General features: G+C 39.3%; 1 protein-coding gene across 1 annotated transcript in view; it reads right to left on the bottom strand.

Moving 5' to 3' along the window:
* HELZ (helicase with zinc finger) overlaps positions 1-12,059 on the bottom strand; it is a 69,714-nt gene that overhangs the window by 12,312 nt on the left and 45,343 nt on the right. The window contains 7 exon segments of the mRNA XM_017740753.1: positions 35-243; positions 419-495; positions 980-1,187; positions 3,504-3,697; positions 4,514-4,565; positions 8,508-8,712; positions 11,831-12,059. Of these exon segments, the coding sequence (XP_017596242.1) occupies positions 35-243; positions 419-495; positions 980-1,187; positions 3,504-3,697; positions 4,514-4,565; positions 8,508-8,712; positions 11,831-12,059 (1,174 nt within the window).

Below are 12,059 nucleotides of genomic sequence, written 5' to 3'. Positions count from 1 at the left end.
TTTTGGTCTAAAAAGGTTGTGCTGGTGTGGCTGCTGCTGCTGCAGAGGGTACGGCTGCCTCGGAATCTGGGAGAGGTGCTGGAAGTGGCGGTTGGGAACTGCAAACTGGGAGTGGGGTGGGGTCAGGTGCAGGTTCAGCTGCCTGGGGTTGGGGTTGTCTTTGCGATGGAATTTAGCATTGGGGTAACCAACACTGGAACGGGACTCTGGGCTTCTCTGTTGAGGATTTGCTTCTAAATCAACCTACAAAAGGAGAATAAAAAGTTTTGTAAATTCGCATTGAAAGAAAAACAAAACCATTTCAGTAATGACTAAATTCTTTAAGAGAGAGTATGAAAAAACAAACAAACAAAAACACCCAAATCCCCAACAAATAAACAAACAAAACAAACCAGAAACCCATACAAGAGAAACCTACCTGCTTGGATTCCAGAGGTTTCTTCTCAGGTGTTCGAATTTTACTGATTTCAGGTCCAGCAGTGTTTTCACTTTTACCTAAAAACATTTACAAAATTATTTAGTTTCAATAGAAGAATTATTATTTTGTGATTTTTTTTCCCCCAGACACAGGAAAATTGACTTATTAGTATGGCATTTACAGCATCACAGACATTTAGTGTCATTTACCTAAATAACACCTTCCCTTTAATCTCTGCACTCTGTTCATTAATCATCACTAAGTAGTTCTTCCAACTTAATTGCAAATAACATCAGCACTACTGCAGAAGGGAGATGGAACAATTACACCCTCAACACCCCTCCCCAACTCCCATTCCTTCTGAATCTCACAATATCTCAGTCATTCTATTTGAAATGGCAAATCCCAGGTTATTTCTCCAATCTGGGGATCCCTCTATAAGGGAGGAAAGTGCCACAGATAGAGAGGATGGAGGAAAGAAAGTCCTTTCCACAACACCCTATTTCAAGCACAAACTCTCCCCAAAGCAGAGCAGTTTCAAGTGCCATTTCAAGCACTAACCATTTCGAGTTTGTTCGTGCTGCTCCTTGTCCTGGTGCAGGAGCTGCTGCTGTCCTATGCTAACAGGAGAGTGGTGTCCCAGGCCATACGGGATCGGGGACCCTCGCCCATGTGCCTGTAACAGGTTCATGTTATATGCCATAGCTGCTTGATGAGTAATGAGTCGAGGGTCGACTGCAAACCTACCCTGATACCCCGTCCATGGTACCTAAGAGGTAAAAAAAAATAAAATTAAAAAAAAAAGAAAAGAGAGATGTGATCTGTTAAGGTACATTAAATTAAAGGCTGTGATAATGAGTGCACTGATGTTAGGTCAGTGACAAGAGTTTTTCATGCATCAGATGACCTGACACACACACTACAGCTGGTGCTGGAAAGGGAGAGCTATAAGGGTAGGCAAAACAAGGGGCAGAGATTTTCAAGGAGAACCCTGGGCAAAAATCTTCTATCAAAACCCATTCTCGTTTCAGTAGTTTTGAAGTTCAGAGAGAAAAGACTGATGGACAAACTGTAGTTTAATAAACTTCAGATTAATCTCTTCTCTAATTAAATAGAAATGGGTGAAGTTCAAGCAAATACAAAGCCTTTTCTCCTGGTACGTATGAGGCATTGGGCTGTGGCTCAGAGGTGGGGACAGAGAGAGAAGCCTCAAAGCCAAAGAACAGACCTTGCAGCACCCAGTGCTGTGATTCTGGGCCACAGAAGGAGCAGCTGTGCCCACCTCTGCACACACAGGACACTCAGTGAAGTTACCAGGACTATTGGTGGAACCCAGAGAGTACCCACAGGTGAGCAGTGATAGGGAGTGACACTCCAGTGTGCCTGTGCTACATGACTCATGTATTGCAGAGTCAAAGGAAAATCCACCTCCTGAACACAGGTAGAAAGTCGGGATATTTTACAATGGTTTCAATTTTATTCCTAAAAGGAATGCTAAGGAAGATAGCTCTGCATCAAGTGAGTTCAATCTTGTCCTGTAGGGAATTTATTTCCCCAACACTCAGGCTTGCCAAAGCATTCTTTACTGATGGCAGCAAACAACCTCCTAGCTTTTACCTTGGGTATGGAAACTGGATTAAACAAAGACATCATTATATCTTCCATGAACATAAACACATTTTACTTCAGTACCAACTTGTTTCAAGTGTAACAACTTTCATCCAATTATTTTTTTTTAATTACTATTTGCCCTTGAAATGTGCACTTTGAACTTCAGCTTTAGGCTACTATTGCATCTGTACAACCCCAAATCATCTCCAAGCTTCTTTTCAAAAGTAGCAGTCTCATTAGTACCTCAGTCTTCCCACTTAATTATTTAAAAATCCATCCTCATGGAAGGTAAGTTCAAAATACTTATTTTTAATAAACTTCTTTTGATTGGAAACACATAAAAAATATATTAACCTTGGAACAATAAGACAGAGCTTTTTAAATTACCTTGGTTTGATATTAATATAATGTGAGCAAGCGTGACAAAGCTACAGCTGCTGGCCTTCTCATTGCATTTAAATTTATCCATCAAATGCAGACTTCTAGTAAGTTTAGAAAAAGGAAAATTCATTGGCCTAGCAAAGAAAACCAATTTACAGCTGCCAGCTGGTCTAAGACACAAAACTGAAACTACAGCAAGTCCCCCATTCAGCATCCATAACCCCAATTACAACAGAGGACTCAGAATTACTGGAAAAAAACAAATTAGCTGTATTCCAACATTTAGCATCATGAATGGAATTAAACACATGCATGTGTGGGTTCCACGTCCTTGCCACGGTCTTCAGGAGTTGTGTACAACACAGACATGTTACTCCACAAGCTTCTGCAGCCTTTGTTCTTTCCATGCATTTTCCTCCTGGAATATGTGACTGTGAAGGGTAAAAATAAAGCAGAGACTGCTTCTTTAATGTGTGCAAATTTTGGTGAGACAGTTTTATTTGTAATCCAAAATTCCATGCATAAATGTAGCCTAAAAGACCCGATTAGAAATCTTCATTCTGTTCCCGAATGTCATTAAGGAAAGGGACTGGAGAGGAAACTGGTTCACTATGAGGTTCTGGAAGGGAAAAACATCCCATTATGCTTATTTTTCTTATCACTTCACTTCAGACACCTTGCACTGCAGACATCCAAAACTTGTAATTTAGACTGTGTGAAGCCAATAAAGAGAAACAAACTTGGTGTGAATCACTGAGGTCTCTCCAATGATTAAGAACTGAACCAGGCAAATAATTCAGAGGCAGGTGTCTCAAGTCAGATGAGACAGATTCCACTGGTGTGCCTAAAACACACCAAATTACATGAACATGAAATTGCTTTTAGCCTGCCTGGAGTTATTTGTGGGAGCAAAGCTTTCAGGTCCATATTTTCTGGTGGTCCTCTGCACTGTCACTCCTAAAGCCAGCAATGCCCACAGATTTGGAGTGCTGAAAAAAACCTGCAAAAAATTCACTATCTGATTTTGCCATACATTCATGTGCATACAATAACTGAGGTGGGGACGGGGGAGAAACAGAAAATGAATTCTTACAGGCAAAGGCACAGACATGACCATATTTCCTCCATAGACAGCAGGTACATATAGAATACTTGTCCCAGTGTGTGGATCTATCCTTTGAACAGGACTTGGAGATTTCCCCAGATTGGGGTGAGGTCCCAGAGGAGGAGGGGGAGGAGTATATGCTCGGATAGGATTTCCAATTAGAACAGAAGGATTGGGCTGAACTGAAAATAAAAATAAAAGATACATACATACAAAAAAAGAAGATATATACACAAAAAGAACATGAAGATGACCATTTCTTTGGGTTTTTTTCATCCTAACAGCATCTATCTTTATAATGTATGTGTGCAACTCTCTAACAGCATAGGTCTGGTACACTAACAGAAAGCATTAATCAAATCCTGTATTCCATTTCAAAAATCTGAAGAGGCAGAAAATACGAGCTGAGATACAGAGAAACAGGCAGCTGGTAAGTGCATTAATGAAAGAATGTCCCAAACCAATTAAATATGCTTACAGTCAGAGTGGCTGTTAAGCACTGCATCAAAAACTAAAATAACCCTGCTTTTCTAGCAGGGAAGAAAAGCTGTAAACTAATACTTTTTCAAATTAATAACAAAATTATTCAGCTGTTGCATGCTACCTTGCAAAGGTATGATCAGGAGTATCTGGCTATATGACAGCACAGTTTACCTTCAAAGTACCTCAGAAAACAGTGCATGCAAAATAATCTCCAAACCCTCTTAGTGCAAATACACTGGTACAGGGTTGCAACAATGAATTTCAAACACAGCCATTTTTCAAAGGCCAACAACTATGTTTGTGTTAAGGCTCCAAAGTCAGTGCACACACCACCTATAAAGGGAGAGCCTTGGAAATATCAAATGTCCACTTAACAGTTTGTGATCTGATTCCCACATGCAAACAACAAGTAAATGCCTTTCAAACAGAGAAGAGACCAGATACTCAATGTATATCAAACTACTGTCAGCTTCACTGGGCTTGGGAATTCCCCCAGGAACTGCAGAGGCACTTACCAATTCCATCAGGTGGGAAATGGTCATTCTGGTTGTGATGATGGACCTTGCCCTTTAAAGGAAAAAACCCAGTAATAGTGATCTTTGCATTCTTATACAAACCAAAGCTTTTTATTTCAAGTGAACATGATAATTAAACATAAAACAGAGTTTGAAAGGAGTCAGCCCAACAGTTTATTCTGACACATTCAGCCATCCAGTTCCACCACCTGACTATGAATTCACAAAGCTGGACATAAAACACCACTAAATCAATTAACCAGTGGGTCATTACAACTCCCTCTGGGAAAACTCTCTCCCAAAGTCTATTTTCAGATGCAAAGAAAGTTACAGCAGATATTTTGATTTTCTTTTCCCACCATTTTATTTCCCACTGTCCCACATCTTTCAGGAGCAGCACCCAGTACCAATGTAACCCTCAGTACTCCTCTGCCATAGCAGCTTTAGTAGAAGAATGATCCATTTTCTGCTCCGGGTTCCAGCTGAAAAACACTGGAGACAAAGGAGCTGCCCCCAGTTTTACTCAGTTGCTCACCCAGCCCCATTAGACATTTGTCTCCCTGCCCCATCTCATTTATCAGCTTCTGGGCTGTGGTTCCTCTGTGACTGCTCCCCAGAAGTACAATACAGGAGAGTAAAGAACCCCAGTGCTCCAGGGAAACTGTTCTTCCTTGGTGAACTGTACGTTAGAAAAGGATTTTAACAGACCTGAGTTATCCCTACTACTTTCTCATGAGTTTGCAGCATCAATTAATTAGTTAATACTCATAAACTGTGAGCACATATTCCATTGCCAGTATGCTCTCAAGTCCTTTGCAGCACAGAAATACTTAATCAGGACCTAAGTATGTTCACAAATTTAAAATAAATCTAAAAACGCTTTGATGCTGCAAAACTTTTCTTGCCCAGGAGATAAGCCTAGGCAGTTTTCCAGCACTCCGAGCAAATTAGTCAGGGTACAAAGACAGGTTGTTTGACAATGTTGACTCATGCATAAACCAGATTAAAGAACTGGTCTCCAAATTTTCCTCTCATTTGAAAAATGAATTACGGAAAAATAAAATAATAATTGCTTTTCATTGCAGCACTTACACAAAGGAAGCCTGTTTATTCAACAGAGAAGGATCCAATCTAAAAACGTGGAGGAGCTACAGCCTTAATCACTCATGGACAGCACACAGCATTTCTGTATCTGTTACAATGTCAGAGGCAAGCAGCATGTGCAGAAGTCTGACAAACCTCTGTTCTAACCTATCAGACCTGTATTTATAGGTGCCATATTTTTAAAACTGAAATACCAAATAATGATGTAAGTTTGTAAGAAAATAATGACGTAAATTTGTAAGAGGAGCTGTCCTCTCAGTGGGAGCTTCAGCACGTCCCTGTATGAGATTGGTAAATGAAAGTCAACTGGGGCCACCTCGAAGTTGGGGAAGGGAGTTGCTGCCTTTTTTTTTCTTTTTCTCTTCACAGTTTTGACAGTTCAATGATTTTTTAATAGTCTGTTACTAACTCAATTGTTACCATTTCTCAAAGATTTTCACACCAAGGCTCATGTCCCCACCCATCTCCAAATACCTAAACCTACCCTAGAACTGATGGTGACTGACACCACTGGAGCACAAATACACTCAGTTTCCTCTAAAAATTCACTCTACCTTTGGAATATAAAAATCCACATGACATAAAGGCACTCAGAGGAAGCCCAGACCAAGATTTGGGTGACTGCACCCAAGATTTGGGTGAGGCAGTCAACAGCTTCATCATTCCTTGGATCCCCCTTTAGTCAACAAACGGGAGTAGAGAGTTCTGGAGAGATTTATTCCAACCTGTGGTCCTCACTGACTGCAGGAAATGTCTGGGATGATGATGCATCCTGATTTAAGTGCCTGAATCCAGACCAAAAGCTGGCAGGCAGCAAGTGGGAGGTAGGAAAGTTGTAAACTCAGAGCTTAGTTTACTGTACGTGAACTACCCTGAGGGAAGCTCCGAGTTCTGGAAACTTTCCCTTTCCACATCATCACCTTTAATAAAGGCTGCCCCCATCCAACTCCGACATTCCTGCCTCACTCCCATGCCCAGCCAAGCCACACAAACACAGGAGAAGGCAATGCCCTCACACAGTTCCATGCTGGCTGTTTGCCTCTCAGACAGAGAAGACTGAAACGTATTTCCTTCTTTAAAATATAAACAGCAAAGAGGTTTTTAATGTCCCTACATAAATCCAGGAGCAATTCTGCTGAATAAGAAGGTGCTGTTTGTACAAAATCACATGTGAAAGACAAGCCCTGCCTTGCACAAGGTCCATAAACTCACCACAAAACATGGTACTGGAGACTGTTCTTATTTTTTTGCTAGGTTCTAATCCTTCATTTTTAATGTTAAATACTGTACTAGGATGTCTAAAATAAGCAAAACCAACCATCTGCTTTCAAAACTCAAGCAAAGGGAAATGTATCCCTGATCCCAGCCATATTCTCAGTGTATTTGATTATTACCTGCTCACTGCTCTGCTGTTACTGCACACACTCACCACCTCTCAATGGCATTCAGAGGGAAGATTTTATTTAGACTTATGATATAGGTGGTTTAAACACTTCACATCTCAAGCTGAAAACACAGCACTGGCAATCTGAACAGCACAAGGGCTTAGTTTGCCAACAAACTAAAGAAAAATAAACAGAGCTTTCTACTTACAAGACTCTCCCCAACACTCACTCCCCTTTTTTTAAGGTGTACTATACCTACATTTTCAAATACTTTTTTTTTTTCATTTAGGAAACTAGAAGTATTAATAATGATGCTCTATTATTAAGGAAAAGACTGAAGAGCTCATGAAAAACGAGAGTGCAGCAGTGGCTTTAAAAGACAATTTTGTAATTTCTGGTTTTCTATAAGCCCAGTGTTTTGACACATGACTAGAAGCTTTAGAAATCTGGTGTTTGTTTCAGAAAGTAATGCATCTTGATGAAGAAACCAAATGTTCTCACTTACAAGCTCCCTTTTAGGAAGGACTGCCAAAGGGAAGGCTTTCCTTTTTGTATCAAAAAAACCTGTCGTAAAAATTTCATTTCAATGATACAGCCTGGAACAAAAATGCAAAGCTATGGGAAATACATGCAGTTCTTCCTTCCTGTACACTGAGTTCATCACAAAGCTGACCAACCTGCATTTCAGCTCCACTTCTAAACACAGTTTAATTAAACTACAACCCAAATGATTTTGATATAAACTACAAAGAACTATTAAAATAGAATTCATTACTAATATATTATCCCCCAAGAAAGCTCTAAAATTTAGTGTTGTTCTTTACCATCCGAAGGAAGCTATGTATTTTCATCACTTCTTCACCTGCTTTTATTAAAAGAGCTGATGAAATTACCACTCAGAGGTAATTTTATCTCTCTGCCCTCTTGATGCTAATGAAATTTGGTCTTCTAAATGACATTATCACTGAGCTAATCTATGCAATAAACCAGTTTACAACATATTTTTAATTACATCAAAAAATTATCTTACGTAACTTAAGTCCTTGAATTTTAAACGTGATTTTAGACCAAACCAAATCCCTTCTGGCTATTATTTTGTTGGCTTCTTTATTCCTTGTCAGTTTCTGTATCAACCTGATGTTTCTTGAGGTACAGTCAGAGCACAGCTTGGGATAGGGATTGGCTCTTGCTCAGAGGGTTTCGTCTGATTTATCTAAACCCTGAGGTTCCATGGCTGAAGTTCTCCGGTCACTGCAACACTGCCAAGGTGTGTTTTAATAAGGAAACAAGGCTTGGACTACCCCTAGCTATACTGCTAAAAACTTCATGATAATACAAGTCTGGAGGTTTCACTTGAAAATGCTGAGGATCCCTCTGGAATTTGCATTCACCTCTGATTGCATTGATGCAATTTTAAAACAAACAGCTTGTTCCATAAACCTTTTATGTTCTTTCTCTACGTTCACTTCCAGTTTCTGACAGAACCATCACCAGTAACACTTTACCTTTGGAGGTGACTGCTGCTGTTTGGTGGGATTGGCTGAGTGCTGATGCCGGAGAGCTCGGGGGATGAACTCAGGGGCCAGAGGGTTCAACACGTAAGTTTTCTTTAACTCCAGAGCTTCCAGCTGAGCTTTGATCTGCTCAAATGTGATGCCATGAAGACTTTCGTTCTCGTGACACAGGGCAATAAACCTTTCCCAGAATTTCCTATGGAAACGATTTTTACAAACAGTGAGGAAGACTCAGTGGTGATTTTTAAAATAAAAACAGATTTAATGTAACTGTGGGACACTTATTTTTTGTGTGTGCACAGTTTGCACACCAAGCCATCCACCCTGAACCTGCTCCCTGCAGCTGAACCCCACAGCACAGTGCAAAGCTCCCCAGCCATTTCAAATGGACACACAGGGCTGTCCATGCGCATCAGATCACAGCACTGGCTGGGTACCACATCTAATATTAATAGCATGGACAGCTCCAACTCGGAATTTTTTCCTAGAAAACCAAAAACAGCGAATTCAATGTTTAAAATTCTGGAATGTATGTGATTTAAGGCATTTATTGAAGCTCAGTCACGGGAATTATACAGATTCTCAGTCCTAGATGATGTCACGAACATTCTCTGAATTTAGGCAGATCATTCAGTGTAACAAATACCAAAGCTGAGATATACCCTCAAAACTACTCTTATGAAACACTTCAGAAGCACATGAAAATTAACATTTTGGGCAGTTTCTAGAGATTGATATCCTCTGGTAGAAAACAAGCAAAACCATAAATTCTAGTGCATGTCAGATTTTTCTGTAACATATAGAAGTATTTTCGAGATAGAAAGACAACCATCAGGTGACACACAACTTGTCTACAAAAATTCTGTTTCCAACTTTTTGAAGGATGGAGGGGTTATTTAAACCATGTAATAAGAGAACATTCCTCCCTGTCTTCTGCTTTCTCATGACATGTCTTTCTACTGCTTTAAAAAAAAGGTCTTTTTTTTTTTTTTTTTGATAACATCCACAGCAGGATCTATACGAAAACTTTACACTTATGATTTTTTTTAACCTCAAAGGAACTTTTTGGGTGAAGTCACTGAAACTTAAAAGGTATTTAAATAAGGTCTGAAGATGTCACATTAAAAAAAACCCAACAAACCTGACTGAGCTGTCTCTTTCAAAAATATCAAGAGTAAAGGTGTGCTTGACTATAACTCCTGCTTGTTCACCCTTCAGTAATAAGGTCTGGCCTATCAGCAAGCCCTGTTCTTTCCCCAAAACCTGTAAAATGAGAGATTGCTGCACACTAACTTTAATAGCAGTGTCACATTTTGCTGAGTAGCTGACTTTGTGAGAAAGAACAAACTTCTGTCTTGCAAGAATGCTGTGATGCTAGTGATGTTTTTAAGAATTCAAAATAGTTTTCCCTAAAAGCCCATTTCTGTTGTGATTTTATAGAGGCAAGAAATGCTCTTTCAAAATTCAAGATGCAAGTTGGCCCTTTTTCTCCATTTTGCACTAAGGCAAATAGATCTTGCAAGGTTTTAAAAAAACAAAATTAAATGCATCACTGGGATGCTTTAATGATGGAATTCCCTCTGATTAATCAATTCTGTCACCAAACCTACTGCCAAGTACCACAAATCCACTGAGACTCATCCACTTTTGCTCAGAATGCTGAGAATGCCCCAAGCAGTCTCTCTACACATGGAACACTTGTTCTGGGGTGTAAGAACAGAGAATAAAACCCTGCTGTCTCTGTTTGAGTGTGCTTGGGAGTTTAAAGGGGGTGTCTGCCAAAACAGCCCTGTCTAGTCCAGTTGGAGCACACAGGAATGTAATGATTACCCTGGGCATACTTCACAAAGCTCTCTACAACTATCATTACAGTCTTGACTCATTTTGACAGGTATTAGAATATTTATAAAATTCAAGTACACTCTAAACTTTTTTGAGGTCTGTTTTTCCTAACGAAATGTCACTTCTTTCAGACTTCTCTACTCCTGTTGTACTAAAAAAGAACCATCTTCCCAGCAGCCTCCCTGAGCCCCTCCAGCACTATTTACAAAGAGTGAATGTTCAATTATTCAGTGAAACAAGACAATGGTGTATTAAAGGAAAAGCTTGAGATACATCTTAATAAAGTTTCAGTGTTCCTTGTTTCTTAATTATCTTTTAGTTTCACAATTTGGAACAGCTCTACGTCTATAAACAGCTGCTGGTCTTCAAAATGCAAACTCAATCCTTAACTGCCAGCACTGTAATTTATTTACCATGCTGACAGCCTATATTTTTATTTTATTAAGTTTTTGCACGCCCTATTTCAGATATTTTGTAGGAGCACTTGGGAGGCACAGGGGCTCTTTGTCATCAGCTCATTATATAAACCAGCCCATGCCTAAAAAACCCAACCAGGTAAAGGTAAAAATGAACTAAACCCACAATAACTATTTCTCTGTCAAGAAGATGTTAGAAGCCATTTAAAGCAGATCACTACATTCATGTACAGATACTCCTGATGTGGCCCCAAGCAGGGAAATGGTGAAATTCAGGTTATATTTCATACATACAGTAAACAAAGGTTTGAGTTCCATTTGGCTTTTTCAACTCTAATCTTTGAAAACCACATCCCTTTTCAATACAGTAGAAGAAGCACTGCTCAGGAAACTAGAACACAACATAGATATAACAACTAACATGTATTTTTAGCTTTATTTTAATAATGTAGTCAGTGCACTGTTTCCTCTCTTCGAGAATAAGCTGCAGGGTTTATCTCTGATCATCTCAAAATTTCAGCTCTTCCATCAAAAAAAAACCCTTTGAAGAACAAGAACTTGGAACCCTTAACGTGTTTACATATCTCAGCATTTTTCACATTTCTTCACTTAGGTCTATAAAATGTAAATTCACTCAAATTTTAACGAGTTTTTTCCGAGTGTCATAAAGACCTATAAAAACACAAATAATGTTTCTCAAATCTTCTACCATCCTACAACTGCCATAATATTCAACTTTAGAATACCACATTACATCACAATTTTAAACTCCGAATTACACATCAGTTTTATTTGTGCATAAAATTGTAACAGGTATACAACAAAACCCTACTAGAAAGTAAAATGAAGTATCTTCAATTGTTACTGTAAAGTGAAAATTTGACCAACTATAAGTATGTGAGAACACCGTTTATCAATGACCAGGTATAGCTAACTCACACTTTTTCCCTGTTATCCATGATGACATCCATCATTTTCCTAAATCCATCAGTCACTGATAAACACATTCTCTAGTACCCTTAAGCCCTGATTAACTAAGGAACATAGACAAAGTACCTGCATCTTCCAATGGAACATAAAGCAATAGGATCTCCCACCACAGCTACCAAGGATTGTGCTCTTGTAATGGCAGTGTTGAGAAGTTTGTAATTCGACAGAAAACCGTAATCCAAGTCTTCTGTTGAATCCTCCAGTAACTGCTCTTTCCTTTTAATTGGAGTTTGCTTATGTTTGCATGTATGCCGTGTTCGTACTGTGCTGAGGAACAAAACTCTGAACTGTTTTC

This window comes from Corvus brachyrhynchos, unplaced genomic scaffold, assembly GCF_000691975.1.
Source record: "Corvus brachyrhynchos isolate BGI_N302 unplaced genomic scaffold, ASM69197v1 scaffold218, whole genome shotgun sequence".
Taxonomy (NCBI): Eukaryota; Metazoa; Chordata; class Aves; order Passeriformes; family Corvidae; genus Corvus; species Corvus brachyrhynchos.
This window is presented reverse-complemented; position numbering and strand designations above follow the sequence as displayed.